The 21,866-nt window shown below is 33.9% G+C and overlaps 1 protein-coding gene across 3 annotated transcripts in view; it reads right to left on the bottom strand.

Moving 5' to 3' along the window:
- The window catches only part of LOC106713052 (homeobox protein cut), a 144,742-nt gene that overhangs the window by 21,036 nt on the left and 101,840 nt on the right, over positions 1-21,866 (bottom strand). For all 3 annotated transcript variants that reach the window (XM_014505755.2, XM_014505756.2, XM_014505758.2), the window contains exon 4: positions 7,374-7,555. In XM_014505755.2, coding sequence (XP_014361241.2) covers positions 7,374-7,555 — 182 coding nt within the window. The remainder of the gene's footprint in view (positions 1-7,373; positions 7,556-21,866) is intronic.

Below are 21,866 nucleotides of genomic sequence, written 5' to 3'. Positions count from 1 at the left end.
GAATCCGATTGTCACAAATATTCGTGCTATGAACACTGTAATTAAGCAATTATTTATATTCTGGTTAATATTAATATAAAAGATTACTAAGTAGAGGTTACGGGTTCTATTTTACAAGCCGACATCTATATTTCTAACTAGCTTTTACCCGCGACTTCGTCCGCGCGGAATAAAAAAATGCACACAAAATAAAAAAGTTCCTATGTTCGCCTCCAAGTTCTAAGCTACCTCCCCATCAATTTTCAGCTAGATCAGTTCGACCGATCTTGAGTTATAAATAGTGTAACTAACACGACTTTCTTTTATGTATATAGATAGATTTATTACCAAACGGATCATATCTTATTTGTTACTAATTTTATAAATGTGAAAATTTGAAGGTATCTCCGGGACGGATGTAGAGCATGGTCTGGAAGAACACGTAAGCTACTAATAAAGTTTTTTTTAAATCTGCGCAGACGGAGTCGTGGACGACAGCAAGTTACTTGTTACTAAGTTACAAGTTACTTCATAATTTTTTTACATTCAATATTTGCAGTAAAATTACTATCTTGTTAAATAATATTGAATACAGACAGAGCAACAAGTTGCACGTATCGATTTGCAGCGCCAGATTTTCACACCTCTGATAATACGGGTACCTTAATTACAATTTAATATATCACCAATTAAGCCCCTGATCGAGACAAGGCGACTAAATTTAGATGCCATTGAGGTATAACAAGAGTTATGTGTAGATCGGTGTATCGAATTTAGTCGGGTGTTGTGCAAATTTGCAAGCAATACGGCACTTTATAGTTTGACATTAAACATTTGAGTTGAGTCCCTGAGGCCACCAGGTGGGGACAGGAGCGTGCAAGTGCTTTTCACGTAAACTATTGTAAACTAAACCATTGTAATATTAAAATATAGAGTGTTCTAAACTTGATAGTTTTATTATCAAGACGAGTGTTAAAGGGTTAAAAGGATAAGTCATGGGAATGTCATTCATTCTTTGATATTAGTCATTCACTCATTCATTGTTTCGTTTAAAAATACATTTTACTAATCTTACAAATATTATTAAATATTACTTAAATGCGAATGTAGAACGTCTGAACGGATCTTGATGAAATTTGGGACAGATGTAGAACATAATCTGGAAGAACATATAGGTTATTTCTTAAGTTTTTTTTTATTCCACGCGGACAGAGTTCAAGCGACAGCTAGTTTATTTATAATAATAGAATATCTTCGTTTGTTTAATTCCGTAGACTGATTTTATTACTGTAGTAAGGTTAGTTAGTTTTATTATGACTATATTATATGCTTATCAATGAGCGAGTTTTATTCATGTAGAATATATAATTTGTATTGTATTAGATTTATTTCTAAACATCTTGTATATTGATTTATTTAATTACGTGTAAATAAAATGAAATAACATGTAAGATGACTTTACTATTGTGGTTCTATTTTCTTTTAACTCAGTTTAAATATCGGTTCTGGAAATGGGGAACCAAGTTAGCAGTATAGTCATAAAATCCTGATCAATTATGTTATGAAAAAGCTTTTTTTTATTTAAGATGCGTCGGATAATTATTAACTACACGAATAATTAAACTAATATTAATTAATATTAAGTATTATATACGGGAAAATTAAAATAAAACATATCTATAAATTTTACGAACAATACTAGGAAACGATAATGATTGCAGTTTTTTGCTATCGTCGTATCCGAACAATGAGTTTGACGTCACAATCAGAGTTTATCAGCGAAACCATCGGTCGCCGATAACTTGTGACTCCGCCCCACGCCGGCTGACCAATGGGGACCAATCGATCGGTCAATACGATGCAGCGACGCCTATCCGAACCGCATTGACAGCCGGTAAGGCGGGAAACCTCTAATGTCAGTGTCATATCGCTTTTCAAACAGGATAATATTGACAAAGCCACGTTTTCCGGTATTTAGGAGTTGAACAAATGAAGATAGACAAACGCACGCTGTGTAAACGCAGTAAAAATCTTAGGAACGTCGGAAAAAAAATGTCGGGGCGCGTAAATTAGTTGATAATTTGTGTGCGACTAAGTTTCGTTAAATGTAAGACAAACATTGCCTAAGCAAATGGAGACAGGTGTCCACGACAGGCCTCTATTGATAAATAAGCAGCGGGCTAATGTAAACTATATAATATTGTTTGTTCGCATGGAAATATGTAAATCGTGTGTGCGCTCGCTTTTTTGATTAAACATCAGATAAGCATTTCTTATTTGTCTTTTTCTTTTTAATTTTGGGCCAGTGTCAACATTGTTCTTCCACTAAATTTGTTGATTACTTTTCTCTCACACTATTATGGTTCTTATGTTAGTTAAATATAGAAAGGTAATTTTGTATACGGCTCGGGTATTCGTTATTTATAGCATCATTCTTACAGAGTAAATATTCCTCGTCCCAAAAATTATTATGACATGTCACGATAAGTGTGGAGACATGGATATTATTTTTCTCTACTTTATTACTTTTCTATTTTTATCTATTATCTTCACTAATCCTTTTTTTTAATAATTCAAAGTTGCTATTACTGGCTGTTAACAAGACCTTTGCCTCCATTTTAAAACGTTAAAAGGCAAAAGTAACATGTCGTTCAGGCAAGACGCTCTCTAACCAATTAATCGAAGGGTGTAATTTAAGGCTACTTGATACCGTTCTAAGCGCAGATTTGCCGCGGCGCCTTACAGAAATCAATCCATTCGGGCTCCCCATTAAGCTTTAATCTTCGGAAGGCTGGCTATAACTTAATCCGGTGCCGAGGAGCGGTATAAATAAGCAATAAACCGCTACAGGTGCTACAAACAGTTATTGGGCATAGAGTATAGAGTGTAGAGGATTATTTCAGACTAGTGACGTGACATTCATGTATGAACTAGGAAATTATTTTGTAATTTTAATTACTTATTATTATTACATTACTGTATAATTATTGCCATATCAAATAAATCTTTTAATTTGTTATAATATATCAAATTGTAATTGATATAGTAACTCAAAATTAAATTTATCTAGTTTTCAAACATTTACCTAACTGTTTGCCGATTGTCGGTAAATCAAAATAAACATTCAAATATGTTAAATTAAAATTAAATTAATAAGGTTTTTCTTTACAGTTATGATATTAAACTCGTTTCCATGTTTATTTAGTAAAAATAGATGTAGACTGGAATTGCATATTTTATTGTGAAAAATATTTCGTAATTCCAAATAGTCTAAATCTAATTTGCCTTAGGTATAATCATTGCGTTATTAAAATACAATCTAGAAAAGAAATAGGTATGTAAGTTCTATTTACTAAAATATTTACTAGAATTAGTTAAATTTTTCACCGTGATACTTAAAATTATCAGACGTATTAGTTTGATTTATACCTTAGTATTATCGTATAAGTTTAGTTTTTAGTTTTTATATTTGTTTATAGAAGCACATCACTAGATAGTATTAGCAAAGTTTCTTGTATAACTTTTGTAAGGAGTGGGTATAAAGAATCGGGGTCTGTATGGGAAAGGCCAAGTGTTGTAGATCTCGCGTGCCCAAGGTAATAATTGCGAAGGGTCCCTGCTTTTGTCCTCAACTTATTTATCTATCGGTCGCGTTTTCGATGATTTCGACCAAGATTTTTCGGAACGTTACTTTAATTCACTGATGTCACACTATGGGGTGTACACTTTTATTTTTTATGACATTTTCAATAACTTCTATTTGACATGAATCGTAGTAAGGTATGTTTTGAATGTATCTATTGTTTTAAATGTAGATGTTTTTTTTTTTTCGGAATATCGTAAATGGCAACAGACAAAAGATGTTCAATAGGTTAGAATAATTTTAACTTTTTAATAAATAAGTTGTGCAGCTGTCGCAGTGATACATGACGGTGTGATTAGAGCGAATTCAATCTTTAAATTTCTTGATACTAGAACGTAATGTATGTATATTAAAAAGTTGTGTTAACTCCCGTGTGTTCCCGGCGTTCCCGGAAGATATTAGACAACATCCTGCTGATAAACGCCTTTGATTAATCATTATATTGAGAAAAATTATCTCTCTGTAAACAAATTGAGATAGATCGCTTTTACGAAATTATGTAATTAACGTTAAAATACTTCGACATTTTTGATACATCAATGGATCATTATCGTGTTTTGTTTTTTAAACTGTAGACCAATCGGATAATATTTATTACAATCGCCTTTGTATCGCCATCGTCAGTTATGATAAAATTAGTATGAGATCTTTGGTGTACGTTAATAGGCCTAATTTAAATGCCTAATAGGACCGTAGCATAAATTTTGACACAACTGTTGTCGATATAGAAACGATGGCGATGATCACCAATATTCATGCTAGGCTCACTGCTCCGTAATGAAAATTTCTTCGTAAACCTGATCATTGATAAAAGGTACGAAAAAAAAAATACGAATTTTACATGAAGCCAGTCTCTTTAACAAAGTTTTAGTACATGTATGATTTGTTCTTTTGTATGGATGTAGATGTAATTAGATTTGTCAAGGCGCGGGTGTCGCCGCATGGCTCTGCAGCCGATGTTTTTCATAGTTTAATGTGTTATTTTTACCAATATGGCGAGCGAAGGGCGGCCCCTTTGATCCGTCATCAAAGGAAAGCGACCGACAAGCGGCGACATAAAATTAGTCTTGTGCAAACATAATAAACATGGAATCTGTGAACTATTCATAGGATCGATTGATCGGTTGATCGATACAGGAATCGATGTTTGGTAATTGATAATTTTAATAATGTATTTACGTGACGTAAGACTTTCTAATACTAGAAGTTGAAGGGCAATAGCAGTAACACCAAAAAGATACGACTATAAAAATAAATATCAGTTTTTTTTGAAGTAGTAACTCATTGTCTTTTAAAAATATGAAAACAATATTGTGCTCTTGTACAGATGTTTTGGTAGTTTTGTGTTTGCACAATTTTTTTAAAGTTACGTCATAGCGAGCACATTGTAAAACTTCTTAATAAATTGATGTTAGTATCGATTGTTGAATTCATTCAAATCGTTTGAAGCCTTCACTATTTTGATGCGTTCAAAAAAGAACTGACACAAATAGAGCAAAGACAATTTGACGGCGGGGATACAAAGTGACGTCTCCTTCCGACAACTCTACAAAGAGTGGATAAACATTGTCGGACGTAAACGACCCGCAAGGAAGTGGTCAGACAAACAAAACAGGACTGATTAAGTGTGTAGTTTTTTTTTAAACCGGCATGAATAACAAGTTAGAGAGAAATAGCATTACTTTTCGATAATAATTATTTGTTGAAATGATGACGAAAAGAGTACCAATATTATAAATGCGTATGTTTAAATGAATGTATGTTTGTTAGAAGGTATCTCCAGAACGGCTGAACAGATTTCGATGAAATTTGACATGCATATGAAACATAGTCTAGAAGAACACATAGGCTACTTATTAATTTCTTTTAGTTCCGCGCAGACAGAGTCGCAGACGTCAGTTCAAATATCTCATTTAGTGTTTAAACATCATTTCAGCTAAAAAATTATACATAGAACTCCACATCCCAAAGATTAAATTCCGATACATTGATTAACACGATAATCGTATTTATATTTCCCACTGATGGCAGGAAGTCGAAAAAAAAATACATATAGAAAACGTTTAGAGGTTTCTCAGGGAGCGATTTTTGTATCAATATATTGAATAAACACGGAGTTTGAAAGCTAAATTCCATATCTTGAATCGTTTAGCGGGTAGATGTTAGTTTGTGGGACCGTGTGGACACAAAAAAGAGGATCGGGACCTCCTTTGGCTTACTCCGCATGTATGTTTGAGTTACAGAAGCATTTGTTACGCCAATGGCGCGGTCGTGCGATGGTGACCGCAGTTAGTTGTAACTAACAGTTTACTTTAGCCTGTTGATGGTCATTGTATTTTCAAGTCTATGGTTATAGAGTAACAGACAGGTTAACAGACTATCGCATCATATTTATTACATTATCGTTGTTAAGTTCTAACTTAAATCTTAGTAAATAAAAGTTATATATAATCTAATTAATTAAAGCTGATAGTCAAGTTATATTCCGGGTATGCAGGCGTAGGCGCCTGTTATCAGTCAAAGGTAGGGTCGGCAAACAATGCAGCGTTTGCTGTGCGGTGACACTGAACCAACACTGCTACGATTGTTTTGAAATCTGTCCTCGGGTGGGTGCACGATTAAGGCAGGAAATAAAGCAGCTATAATAAGCTACGTATTTAAAAAAAGATGCTTTTTTATTAGTTTAATTATACATTGTTATTTTAAAAAGAAACATACAAAATTAACAAGTGCGGATAGATTTAAGAGGCGAGAGATGTGAGCTAGGACCGTGCTAAATTGAACGACTTTTGGGTTAATATTTTCAGCAGTATTGTTTATGTTAGTGTCTTTTTTGAGAGATAATGAGTTTGTAAAAAAAAATCAAAACATTCATTCTATATCTAAATGTCCTGTATATTATTGCAGGTATTTTGAATGGACTCTATCCTTAGTTATCACCACAATATGAACTATTTAGAATTATTAAATGTTTTATTTGTGTTCAAAAAATTAATAAGTACTACTGATACGAAGTTTATGTACTGTAAATATAAAGAAACAATATTTAAATAATGTATATAAGACATGATTCACTGATACACATTCAGATTGAATTCAGAAGGTTCTCCGGCCGTATTCAAGGCTCGGTTGGCCAACAGGCCGTAATCTACGTCAAACAGAGGCGAGGTGAACGCACTGATAGTCTTATCAAGTTTACGAACATCTACACTATTCTTAGTACTTATAGACCATAAACTATCATCAGTTCAACCAACTTAACCTGACACAAAATAAGTGTAAACATTGAATATACGATATCATTTCTTTTCATCGTTACAAGTAAGCTTAAGTAGGTGTCGAACCCACGACACGATAGAATGTCCGACTCTTAACCATTCGGTTATTGGCGCTTTAAATGTTTTTATAATTTAATTGTAAGTAATTTTTCTCAGTACTTTAAGAGGGAATAAAATGATCGTTTGATGTCTGACCTCGTCTACTGAATGCTAAATATCTGTAATTTTAAATGAAAATTACATTTTAACAAGGGTAATGGCTATAATATCTTTCGAGATAAGACAAGATCTGACTACTTATATGTTTCGAAATGTTAGGTTTACACGTAATCTTACTAATATCATAAATACGAAAGTTTAGATGGATGTTTGTTTGAAGATATTTTTTATCCCGTTACCTTTTCTTTTCAAATTCCGCTATTTAGTTTGTTAATAAAGTAAATTGACTTTTGGTCCTTCGAGTCGTATATTACCTGATCTCCCGCTTGATGTCATCGTAGTCACGCTGCGTGTCGAGGCGGGCTTCGAGGCGGGCGATGTGTTGCTTTTTCTCGTCCAGCCGCTCCTCCAGCCGTCGCAGTTGCTGTGAATGCGCTTCCTGCAGTGCTGATAGTGAGGCTTGGAGTCTGCGCACGTCCTCCACTAGCTGTGCGATCTGAAACAAATTAAAATCTTAGTATTCAACTTCTTTACTAAAGGACTTAAAGAATCTCTTAGTGTAGGTATCTCTTGTATCAGCGTTGCTTAAAAAAGTCTGTCTGTCCATAAAACTGCGATTGTTTTGTGTAATTTCCGAAGCTGGACTGGTTTTAACTGCATTTTTTTAGGAAGCTAGGTGATATGTGCTAAAGGCTTTTTATTTATTTTGCAATGAAGAAGATAATGTTATATTGAAAATAACATATTAAATAAAATAAAATATCATATTTTCAGTGTTTAAACAATACAATTATATTCCTTATTAAGTTATCAAATTTTAAAATATACGACAGATAGAATAAATATTACTTGTTTAGTTAACGAGAAATAATACAGTAATTAAGGAAATACCTAAGAGTAAAATTATAAAGCTATGATTATAAAAAGTTTATTGCGTCATTTGGAATAAACTATTAGTTTCTTCAAAGATTAAATAATTCAAAGATTATTTTGTACGATGGATATCAAATACATTTAAAACTTTATCAAATTGGTCACAAAAACAATAGAATATTATTTTAACTTTAAGGTTATTATTTAAAATTATAAATAATATTTATTTTATGTGTTACTGGCAGTCAAGCATAAAAATAAATAAATTAATTGTTAATTCAATTGTCTTTACTAAAGTTAATACTTGAAAAAAATCTGTGGATTATCCGCTTTGTTATTTCGACAGAAAAAATCAATTTTATCTATGTAATCATTAGAATTTGTTCGGATGCGATTATAGTCCCTATAACAAACTGATAAAGATTAAATTGGCTTATCATTATTAAAATGACAGTTGTAAGGATCATGGAATTGGTTATGGCTTTAAGCATATTCACATGCAAGAGCGATTTTGATTTTACTTTGGTTTTAAGTCCTTTGAGAAAATTTCTAATAAAAGATGGTGTTTCGCGATTTATGTGTGTATATTTTTTTATTAAACCTAACATCGCTTAGAGATACCTTTTTCTGTTGATTTTCTTTTTTTGTTGATTATTTAACGACCAACGTCAGTTAGTTTTTTAATTAAATGTTATTATTAATTAAAATCGCTATCGCTTCTGAACATGTCGCTACCTATCTTGCAAGCGTATTATTTGCCGACCTTCGGATATCAATTGTCGTGGGCGCTGAAGCGTGATGATTTTTATCGTAAGATCTCGATCGCGGCTGGTGTGTCGGCGGCCTTAAACCAGGGACGGACTGATATTTCAATGACAAACTCAATGACCATTTATAATATAGTGACCAGACCAGCGATTTCTTAATAAAAACTATGTTTGTAATGTATATAAATGAGAACGTCGGTGGCACAGAGGTTAAGCACTTGATTTGTAATCTGCAAATCTTGGGTTCGAGTCTCGCTATGTACCAATGTGTCGATTCGATTTACATATGTATATTTATCCGACGTTCTTACGGTTAAGGAAAACATCGTGATGCAACCTTTGAAGAAATTCAAAGATATGTGTGAAGTCAACACGCTCTGGTGCCGCCACGCCCCCTAACTTAGGATAGGCTCCTGACCCCTCAGTGGGGACGTATAGTAAGCTAATGATGATGGTGATGATGATGTAATGTACTGTGTGACAATATATTGTCGTTAGTAGTAGGAAGTATAGTTAATCGTTTTATTCTAGGTCAACATAAGTTTTCAACACACACATAGACAGGTAATAAGACTATTTTTCGTTCACATGCGCCATTATTATAAATGACAAATGAGATTGTCGTGATAGACAAGATAATCGCCTTCAAAACACTATACTCCTTATTGTGTCAGTTATAAAGTACATACTGCTAAATTATTAAGAATTCGGGCCATTATTTTATTATTAAATATAGTCATTATGACAAGGACGCAAAGTTGAAAATCACTTGAAATCATTACATCGCCTTGACATCTACATATTATATCTTTGGTACATATTAGTATTAAATACCACGGCAAATATTGTCACTTTGACAGGACCTTGAGCGTTTGACATAATGCGGTAAAATGGCGGCAATAAATTTGTCTTTTTAAGTTTTTGATTCATTTACTACCGTCATAAAGTGTTATTAGGTTTGACGGATTTTATCTATCTTGTTAATTACTATAATTATAGATAGGAATAGGCTGTATAAATATCCTTGAGATTTTGTTTTTCAAGCTGACAAACATGATAATAAAAGTAATAAGTCTATTTAAATTTATTTCTTTACACTATAAATAATGTAGTATTATATACTAGCTATAACCCGCAGCGCTGTCTGCGCGGAATTAAAAAATAATAATAAGTAATCTATATGTTCTTCCAGACTATGTTCTACAACTATGCCAAATTTCATAGAGACCCATTGGGCTGTTCCGAAGATACCTTCAAACAAACATCCATCCATCTAAACATTAGCATTTATAACATTAGTATGATATGCGTATTTAAATGAAATCTTTCTTCTTGGTATAAAACGAAACACTTTTAAAATTGTAAGCGTCTATATATGGAACAGAAAAAAACCTTGCAAAAGGGAACTGAAGCTCTCAAAAACAAAACGTTTCATTGGGATGTTGCTATAAAGCTAGTCTATAAAAGTCGTGTAAACACATATTCCTTCCCATTCAAATAGTACACTCGACAACATAAAAAGTATTAGCCGAAACGAAATTTCACCCGGGACAGAACCGCGAGTAATTATTGTCTTAATTCGGCCCTGCGCTGACCGCTATTAGGACGCGGTCACATGTCATAAGAGGACGCGATTTGATTAAATTTTAGGGTAGTTTAACAAAACGAGCAACATCTACCTACAAGTTTTTTTTTTTTACTATTCGTCACAATGTACTTTAATTAATATTAACTTAATTGTAAAGAATATGGGACACTCAAATTATTACTTTAATGTCTCCCAAATTAAAAAAAATATTGTTAGTATAGTGTTAAAAGGAAATAACCTTACATACAAAATATTGTAGTAGACTCAGCGTGTTTTCAGCAATGGAAAAATTCAGATTGATTTGATTTATAAATAAGAAAATTACTTCTTAAGTTTAATTCAACATTTTATTAAGGCCAATCTCTTTTAACTTGGACAGCACGCAAGGGCTCTTCCTTGTGAAGGGTTAAAGGGCGGCTCTCGACAATTACCTACAATCATTACTATGGACAATTATGTTTTCGACCACCGACCGCTACGGTTACAGGTTTTTATTGAAGCCTGAACGTTTTTAGTTTAATTACAACCTCTGGGTGTTCGTCCTGGCCTATGGTGATTACAGATCCTGCTTCTATTAGATATTTTCCATACATTTGGATTTACGAGTAATGATGTAAATTCTGAACTTTTTATTTTTTTACAAGAGAAGGGGGCAATCGAGCAACGGGAACAACGAGGTTATTAACGATAGCCATGGACATCCGCAACACCAGATGAACTGCAGATGAGTTACCGGTCTATAATTTTTAGGATATATTTCGCTTGAAACAAAGTTTTATAACGTTTGAATCATCGTCCCTTGTAATGCAAGGTTTGAAACAAGTTGCTGGCGTAGATTGTTCTATTTAAATATGACGTGGGAGCCTTCAAGAGTAGAGTTAATAGGAATTTATTAAGTTAGCGCTTACCATTTTTTGACCATGGCCAAGCTTAGTTAATAAAACAAAAACTTTTTGCAGTCTATCATTGACTCATTTCCATAGTAACCTTTATTCAACGTTATAAAATTACATAGTTTAATATATACAAGTAATGATAGGATATATGCTTTAATGATTGCCATTACGGTACGATATAGCGTTGTTATAACATCGGCGACAACTTCCGATGCGTATCTCGCTGAAGAATGGCCGAGGGAACTCATTCTTTCCGCACGAGGGCGCTGGAGGTCGCATGCAAATAGTTGAAGTGTCGCCGCTCGTAAATCCGCCGCTAATGTCTCCGGTCCTTTATCGTGGCTCTTCGATTCCACTGGCTTCTAGCTTTCAGCGCGAGGGAATATGAAACACTCGCAGTACCAGTGAGTTCTAACCTGTGCCTAGTCTTTCGTTTGGTTGAATTTTATGTCATTGGTTTTGTTTTACATGCCAATCTTCATGTTACGTACAGTACTCAATATTAGTTTCAAGTTAATACAGATTAGTATTACTTATGTTATTAAAAGTTAAAATTATGTTTAAATTGAACTGTAATTCATTTATATTTATACACGGATAATGTGCGAAGCATGCACTTTGTCACATTCACAACATAAAAGCAAAAAGTACATGTGAACGGACATCATAGTATGAACAGGAGAGGACGGAAGAAACGACTGATATTAATAAAAGAAACAAAAAGCAAAGAGAAAGCACGTCAATACCAATAGACCGAAATTCAAATCCAATTCCCTCCCTGACAATCCGTCGTCATAAATTTGTACAGGGCTCAATCACAAAAGAAGTGCTGAAAGACAAGAGGTCGAATAAAAAACGCATAATACGCCATTTTCCCGTCACAAAGTGGAATTCATGTCGGCGATCTGTCAAACTGGTCAAACATGAGCGAATTGGCGGGCTACCGTTATTAGCCGACGAAATTTAAATGCCCCCTTGCAATCCCGCGCAAACACACACACGAGGCGGCTTCTAAATTCGAGTGGAGAGTCCGCCGAGTACCAACTGTTAAAAACAAAAAGACGTTCGGATAGCTCCTACGGACTTCTTTTTCTTTTTTCAACGTCTATGGTCCTGTATAGTTTGACGATACGAGTTTTCATTTTGGCGAAAAAAATGATAAATGACGTGAATGATTGAGTGGACGGACTCGAGTTTCGAAAAGAGATTTCAGTTCGTTTTACATTTCATTTGGAATTTTGCCTTTGCTAACTGACAGCGCATCTATTGGAATTAAAACGTGAAAATTTATCGAGCATTTAACGAGTTGTCACGTGTCGGCCATTCATAAATATTCACCGCATTTGCGATGCTTTTACTGGATATGAGTTCGATGACGTCACAGGTCATAGGCATCAATCAAGTCTGCGTGACGATATAAAAGTTAACACGATCGCCGCTTCGTTATTCAGCAAATAGGAAAACAATGTGCAAATAACATTTAATTTTAAAATGTCATCTGCATTTGACACCAGAGAATATGACATTTGAAGTTGAAACTGGAATTTGTGGCAAAAGATATCATTTTAATTTGTTTAGTTTCATTTTGAAAACCAGCTGAAAACTAGTACGGTCTACCATGACAAGGTGGAGGCATAATCAGCTAAGCCTCTTTTCAATAGCCAATTTTTTTTCTTTCCTAAATGTAATTTTTGTTTTGTTTATGGTTAATAAACGGTATATTATTATATACTAGCTTTTACTGCGACTCCGTCTGCGCGGAATAAAAAAACACATGATAAAAAGTTGCTATGTCCATCTCCTAGTTCTAAGCTACCTCCCCATCAATTTTCAGCTAAATCAGTTCGACCGATCTTGAGTTATAAATAGTGTAACTAACACGACTTTCTTTTATATATATAGATTATATTGATTATTAAACAATTTCGAGCTATAGTGTCGAGATTCACTTTTGAAGCTGATAACTAGCGTTTTCTGGGACTATCTTTTCTGTTAACTAACGATTTTAAAACCTATGATACAGTTTCTTAAATTATTATATTTACTTAATGTTAATTAAACAAATAATCAGCATTAAACGAGATTAAAAAAATTAAAACAAATGCCCGTTTAAATCGGCCAAGGTTCCAAAATTTTAAGCTGAATAAAGGCTAAATATTTAGTGTACTTCTAGTATACCGAGGGCCGTATATCATGTGGTTTTCGCAAAGATATCTGCGTTAGATAATTTTGAGTAACGACTGTGCTGTGGGGCTAAAAAAGTGCAGTAGACTATAAAATATTGTTTTGTTGGAACAATTAAATGTGCACGTCGGTGGAGCGCTCGCGGCGAATTGGCTGGTGGCGAAGAAAAAACTTAATTTATGTTACACTTCCTTCTTGTCCCTATTAAAAATGGCTGGTACTTTATGATATAAATTTATAAAAATTATAATTTTAAATGTACTTTGTTACGTATTTATTGGTTTATGAACAAATCGAATACAAAGAGAATGACTTTATTAAAACTTATTTAAGCAATAATTATAGATCTTCCTAATACTCGTATTATAAATGAGGAAGTTTAGATGGATGGATGGATGGATGTTTGAAGGTATCTCCGGAACGGCTCAACGTATCTTGATGAAATCTGGCACAGATGTGGAACATAGTCTGGTAGAACACATATGCTACTTATTTAGTTTTTTTTTTAATTATACGCGGACGGAGTTTTGAGCGACAGCTAGTATTCTAATAAAATTTCGTTAAAAATGCTGCGATACCTCCTATCGTACTCTATGCAGTATTTTTTAATGTAAAAGAATATAAATCAAAACTAGAAAGAAATAACAAAACTGTGGGAATATTTATGATTCAGTTGCAATACATGCATTCAGAACTAAATGTGAAATACGAGAATTAACACAATTTGTTTCACAAAAGAATAAAATAGCTGACCAAATCGCAATGGCGCTCGTTGTTAAAGAATACTCGATGCCGCACTTTGACTTTAAAGAGACAGGATCTATCAAGCGCGCCTTTTCCACTGCCAAAAAAAAAAAGATTAAATTTTAAACTTGCTTGCTTGAGTGTGTGTCTATTTAAAAGTCGGTCGTTCGTAAAGACATTTTGACCTAAATGTCACCTACCTCTACCCTCGCGAAATTTACTATAATTAAGTCTTTGCCTAGTCCATTTCTTTATAGTCAAAGATGCCGCCATTTTGGCCTCGCGTTCGGTCGAATGCAATCTAGATAATTATTTTAATTTAGTTTTGTGCTCGTATTTATCATTCCTTTACTATCGAAAATTTCTGGTTAATTTTAGATAAGACTGTTTAAAACCTCTGCAAGACAATTGTAACATGAGGTCGGTGAGTAATTAATGCAGAAGGATTTTTGTTTTATACCAATCTTTTGCATTTGCATTATTGCAGTAATAAAACGAATTTCAATTTGCGTTTAGCTGATACTTAACTCGTATTTGATCGACCCAAGCAATTTCTAGTGGTCTTTATATGTCAGTGAAACTGTAAATGTATTTTGGAAACTAATCACCTGAGCAAGCATTGTTCTTGTTTTGTTAAAATTTGCCAATTGTCATAATTGAGAAGTATATTTGTAAAGTTTATAGCATAGAAGCGGAATTTCGTTATCGAGTTGTAGCTCATTGCTTCCCGATGTTGAGAGGAACGTTCCGGAGATTGTTGAAATAACAAGCTTCTATCCAGCAGAAGACAGCGGATGCTGTCCCAGTCTTGAACGAGAGTTCCGATGCTGTATAAGGCCCCGTTTTAAATGAAACAATCGTAAATCTTAAACTTGAATACGAAACCTTGCAAAATTAATGCAAAAAAAAAGGATGAAAATCCAATCTATATAAAATCGTTCCTATTTTATAATGTTGGTATAGAAAACTATGTAATATGAAGAGGACAGATTAAGTTGTTTGTTTATTTGTTAGCATTGAATTAGATCCGAAACTACTGAACTGATGTGGAAAATTCTTTCACTGTTGGAAAGCTACCCTATCTTGACATAGACTATAATATTTTTTATTAGTTTTGTTTTTAATTTCGCGCGGACAAAGGCAACTGCTAGTATAAAATAAATTATAATTATTAAATGTATTTTATAGATTAACTTTTTTAGGCAATAAAAAGTTTAAAAAATGGCGGTAATCAGTTATAAATGAGGATTACAACAAGTGAAAGATAAACTGGAGTGCGACTGAAATAGGTATCAATAGAGCTGCAAGCAAAAAGAGACAAAATTCAATATTAACCATTAGCCGATGCGGAGTTTTCTAATTAGACTAAGCAAATAGACGAAATAAAGCATTAAGGAGTTGAGCAAATAAAGAGCAGGCAGGGGGACGGAACAAAGATTTAAGAATCTACTGAAACTGACAACGAATATTATTTAACTGAAGTTTATATATATTAAAAAACATTTTTTTGTATACATACATATAAAGTTTTTTAAGGAGGAATAAGTAACTTCTTAAAGTACTCTACAATTTAATGTATTTCATTTCATTCGTACGAAGAAGGACGTATCGTAAACTGAAATGATACCAAAGATTGTACCAAAATTATCTATATATATAAAAGAAAGTCGTGTTAGTTACACCATTTATAACTCAAGAACGGCTGAATAGATTTGACTGAAAATTGGTGGGCAGGTAGCTTAGAACCAGGAATAGGACATAGGATAATTTTTACCCCGTTTTCTTTTTTTTTTTTTATTCCGCGCGGACGGAGTCGCGGGTAAAAGCTAGTTATATATAGTAATCAATTTATTTCATGTTACTTCTAGTTCTCGTACCATTTTACCCGTATGCAAGTTTAGTCAGCAAACAGTAAAAGACACAGAGAATGGAAAACGACTCTACACTTAGTGCTCCATAAAGTAATACTTAGTTTTATATCCTAACCTATGACGATTGCTAAGCATTTTAATGAACAAGTTCTGATAGTTTTTATAAAGTTATTTACCCAAAATCTCTGTTAAAACATATCGTTATTTGTCAGTTTCTTTGATAAAATAGAGATATGTTTTAAACTGGGATTTTGGGCTTAGAAACGTGAGAAATATGTGATGAATATAAGGATGTTTTACTATATATGTTCCGTTTAATTATTTTATATGTTTCCATAGAATTTCTATGGTTATCGTTGCTGATAGATCTGGTATTATGTTCTTTAGGAACTCCGAATAGAAATTTCTTCTTTAAGCAAATGATGTAGAATGTTTAGTTTTTTATTGATGTCTTACGTTTGCTTAGTTAAAATTTTATTTGCCTAACCTCAAAATCTGGGTCTAATTTGTAATTAGTAGTTGGTTAAGTTAATCTTAGGGTGAAAACTAAAGTTAAATTTTTAAAAAGAATCATATAATAAAATGTATTGACAAACTAAACGGTATGCTGATCATGATTATTTCGATGCATACGAGATGTCCGCGTAAGACGACACTTAGTATGCAATTAGTGAATCATTACTGGTGACGATAATTGACTCAGTTCACTCGTCAATGTGAATACAATGAGACACGTAGGGGGGAATAGGGGGGTTAGGGGGGTAACTAGAGTCTTTGTAGGTTAAATCGTTTGATATAAATGTTTGTATCTTCATAGTACAGTTTAGATGTTCTTCTGTTAATTGACATTTGCTATGCTATTTGTATTAGTATCTAATATGTTTAAGGTTTTTTTTATATATATTAAGAATAAGATTTTTTTGTAAGTTCAACAGAAAGCTTTGGTTTTCCTGAAAATTTCGGTACCTAATGGTTTGTTGTAAACCTACAAAAACTACGGAATTTGAACTTTGTTAAATACTTTAATCTCAAATAGTTGACTAGCTTTTATACACTTTTGCTCATAAAGGTGTTATCGCTAGTGGCAATAAGATATAAGATGTGGTGTTTAATTTAATAATTTCTAGCTACAGACCTTCCAAACCGGAACATAGGCATTCTAAATGGTGGGGCTGGTTATGGTAAAAAACCATAATATAATAATGTGTCTACGACAAAGCATAGAGCAAAATTACGGCACGAGCCTATTTTTTACCCACTTAATAATGAGTCGTTAGTGCATGGACATAGAGTAATGGGGGCCAGTATACTACAAACGTCATTCCAGACGGATAAATACTTTGAGATGTCGACACTCGCATATTTGTCGCTCCCGCTCAAGCGTATATGAATTTTTTCCCTACATACGAATTCCTTCTCTCGGTCGTAACGTAATTATAAATAAAATTGACATTAATTACTGCACTCCGACTCTTCAAAGTGGGTTAGCGATTTCTAGAAATAATTCCATTTAATGCGAACCCGGCGTAATGCTGAAGATTATCAGTATTCAAGATGTACATTATAGTTATCGTCCTCTGTCGGATGATCGCGGGTTTATAAAAAACTTGTCCACTTGACATTTATTGTTGACGGTAGCGAATAAATGATTTAACTGATCTTAAATGATAACTGGCCATCAAATAAACGTCATTAACAGAAAAGTATAAGAGTCATAACATAAAAAACTTGGACAGTGTTACAAATATATTTTAGCTTAAACATACGCCAACCTTACAATACTGTGACTCTAGCGACAGGCGCGGTTTTCTGACAAATCGGATTTTTGAAAAGCGATCTTTACCAATAAATACTGAAGTACTTATACTGAAAGTATTGTGGTGATACATATTTATGGTGAAACATATAACCACGTTGACGTCAATAATTAATCAGCGGCGGTTAAAGGGTTAAAATACATGTTCAACTAAACAGAGACTAACAGTATTTTTAGGAGTAATACAGAAAATATTTTAGTTACAGGATGTTACTAATATAAAGTGTTATTTGAAAAGTGAAAGATGTTATTAGGAAGATGTATGGAAACTATTACGCAGAAAGTACATTAGTTTCTTTTTGAACACTTCTAATATATAAAATTCTCGTGTCACAGTTTTCGTTCCCGTACTCCTCCGAAACGGCTTGACCGATTCTCATGAAATTTTGTGAGCATATTCAGTAGGTCTGAGAATCGGCCAACATCTATTTTTCATTTTTTTTTTAACTGCGCGCGGACGGAGTCGCGGGCGACAGCTAGTATTATATAGATATTAAATATTTTCGTTAAATGATGCTACTTTTGCTGTATGTGTTACAAATTGCCTTAATATCCTACTTGATCAAAGATTCTGTTTCAACTTATTCGACGTTGACGTAAATCAAGTTGCAATCTGAGCTCATATCTTTCCCAGTATCTTTTATCAAAAGCCTTGTCCTTTCCGATGCTATTTATGTCGGCGATGTCTTATCTCGCGCCCGACTCTGTATTTAAACATATTAATGTACCGTTGTCATTTCCACAAAACTAATTATACGTATGCGATGATGACTAACACAGGCACATTAAAACTCTCAATGTAACACTTCAAGCTACGCTTCGGACATTAAATTTAAGTTTCATACCATGTAGTCGAGATGTACATTAAAAAATCAATACTAACAGAGCACTCTACAATTAAGAAACATCCCTCAAATGTCACCGAAACGTCTAAACGGATAACCCGTTAGAGCGACCTTATTACAACGGATTAAAGGGGAGAATTCAATGACAATTAGTGATTTAAGAGCAAAAATCGTAATGAGTCGCGTATGACAAGACAACATGTGTGAAAACAATAAGTGTGCTTTATTATTTAAGGCGGAGAATACAAAATCGAATGGTGTCCGATGATGCGATGGTAAATCGTGTAAAGAAGTAAGCCGCCAGCAAAAATGTTCGCCCTCGTTGGGGAAGCGCGGGCAATTTGGGCAATATGCAAAAGTTGGGGTGGTGGTGGAGTGACGTAGGGGGAGGTAAGGGGTGTCGTGATTAGTCCGTGTGTGACGATGCGCGTCTTACGCCCGCATTACCCTTTCGTTTTCCTTCCGATAGCCGCCTTTGTGGGGACCCTTTACTTATCTGGATAAAAAGTAGATCATACGATACCAATTTTCTTCCAGCTCTTTCCTCCGAAACCTCTCTTGTGCATCGACTTTGTATACTCGACTGACTTCGCTGTTTGAGGCGATGCTTTTTCTGTTGTTTTTCCATTAGCTGGTAATGCAAGAACATACGCCTTTCTAATATCGCCATTCGTACGTTTATACTTTCATTTTTTATTCAAGGTAAGGTTAGGGTAATTTCAGTTATTTGTTTTGTATCGAGTTTGCATGTATAACGTAACAATATTTAGTTTTCATTATAAATCCTATTTCCTACATTCAGAAAATTACTGACATCTTGATCCTTTCTTTGAAATCTATATTTATGAGTACTTACTTCATGTAAAGGCGATCTTTTTATTGAAAGACATCAATAGAATTGACTTTATGTAATCCCCATTAGCAAAACAAACTATACATCAATCCGGGGCACTCGTTAACACACTTTCCGAGTTCCCCGTCGAAACTACCCCGCTTAGACTACCAAATACGTACCCGCCTCGCGGAGGACAAACTAATAAACGTGAATGTTTAATATTCCACCAAATCTTCGACGCCTCCACCCGTTCCCTTGAAATTTCAATACGAGCTTAAGTAATATCAAATTCGGCAGACGGCTTCGATAGTAAAACGTCGTAAAAGATGAGCGCGACGTACATCGGTCCGTCTGTTCGTCGTCAACAGCCCGCAGCGCCTGTTACAGACGTTATGGACGATTCGTAGAGTGATTTCCCTTGAAACCAATGTAGCGTATAAATACCATTATTCTGAAACAATACACATTTTCGCCCCCGTCGTGTTGTTTTGAAGAAACTTCGTGTCTTACGAATATCTGAACGAAATTATTGATTTGGTTTATGTTCTTCTTAATTCGAAAATACGTTTATCTACTATACTAAAAGGGGTTGCTGTTGGCTTACAAATATTTGGTACAAAGACTTCAATATTTAGGAGTATAGTCCGGGTTTAATAATTAATTATTAGAGAATTACAAACAAACAAATAATAAAGATTTTAATAAGATTTAGTTTTGCTAAAAATATTAGATACTGTCTTTTATCATAGTTATAGTATGTCGAATAAATTTTAGTAAAAATTAGTATTGTAATTAAGAATTTGCAAGCGGTGCCAATTCTCATTAATATTAATTACTTAATGTTCGTATTCTTAACGTTTCACAAACAGTTTTTCTTGCCGGCTGAATGCGGGGTGGTAACGACATTTCTCAATACGTGTTTACCCCCCCCTACGCGCAAGCCCCCCACTCACACAGCCACCTAATGAAATCAGACATCCCGACGCAATTGTAGATTCAATTAGTACACAGCAGTTGCCATTCTTATCGGCGGAGACGATTTTACGAACGAATTAATCCGAAAACATACGATTCCTATCTACCCCAACCTCCCTCAGCCCCAAGAAGTGCTATAGGTATCAATGTCTCACTTCCATTGTATTTGCCGATTGTAATTAAGTACGTATGAATCGAGAGATACGCGAGACGAGTAATGGAGTTTAAAATCTTACGAGCTTTACGAACAGTCTTCAATATTCAAGCAAAATTGCAAAGAAAATTAATCAATTTTATTTTGAAATACAAATAAAAAAAACTTAAACAACTTAAGTGATGCAATTTAGTAAATTGCATAAAAGTATTTGTTTTTTAAATTCACTTAATTACAAATTAAACATTAAGTAAGAGTTTAAAGATTAAAAAGTACAAGTTAGTATAAAAAAAAACAACGGAATGTTTTTCCAACAAACCCCAAAACATTGTAAAATAGTTATAAATCTAAATCGTTCCAAATTAAATTACATAGTGTTGAATAGACGAATCAATTGCAATAAATCACAGGCCCAATCAAAACAGTGAGCCGTAACCGATCGCTAATCATCGATTTTATCGAGGGGGGATAAAAAAAGGGCATTTAACCAATGATCTATTGATCACGCCTTTCTATTGTGGATTATTGATAGACTGATATTAATACCAACTAACTGTGGGGTGGCGGTTTTTTTCAATATATCTTTTTTCAATATGCTGACGGTACCACAATTGAATTTAATTCTTCACACAATGATTGTGTTTTGGAGTAGTGACGTTTCGTTTTTGATTACTGATATTTTTTATTCGTGTTTGTAAATGTTTGTTTTTTTGAATTATTGACATTAGGGTGAGGTTATATTGTTGGTTTAAAGTGAATTTAGTTAGTTTCATATAACCAATTGAGATTTTAAAAATAATTATTTAATTAAATTTTTAATATGGTAACACCGTATATGATAAAGTTTAATAGGCAATAGCAAATGCTTTGTGTGCCGCCGAAAACTGATTTCACATTCGCGTTTTCATTTCAATATGGGAATTGACACCGCAATATTCCAAACAGAAATAAGATTGCTCTCCCCACCCCCTACCCCCGAGCGATGGGGAGTGGGGGCACTTTATTATATCCAGAACGTCTTCCCGATTGAAACCAATTGTTAATTGAGCTATATCTATGAAAATTGCGTCGGTGGGAGTCGATTCTTATCGGTATCCGTCGTTAAATTTATTGTTCGCCAGCTTGCCGACTTACGTGAAACGGAACGGTTCTGCGGAGCGTATTACCGAGATATTTCAAATTCGAAATATAAAATTATTTTCATAATTAGACAAGCGACAAGACTTTACCTTTGTAAAGCATAGCAGTTGCCCGTGAAT

The sequence above is a fragment of the Papilio machaon genome, chromosome 21 (assembly GCF_912999745.1).
Source record: "Papilio machaon chromosome 21, ilPapMach1.1, whole genome shotgun sequence".
NCBI lineage: Eukaryota > Metazoa > Arthropoda > Insecta > Lepidoptera > Papilionidae > Papilio > Papilio machaon.
This window is presented reverse-complemented; position numbering and strand designations above follow the sequence as displayed.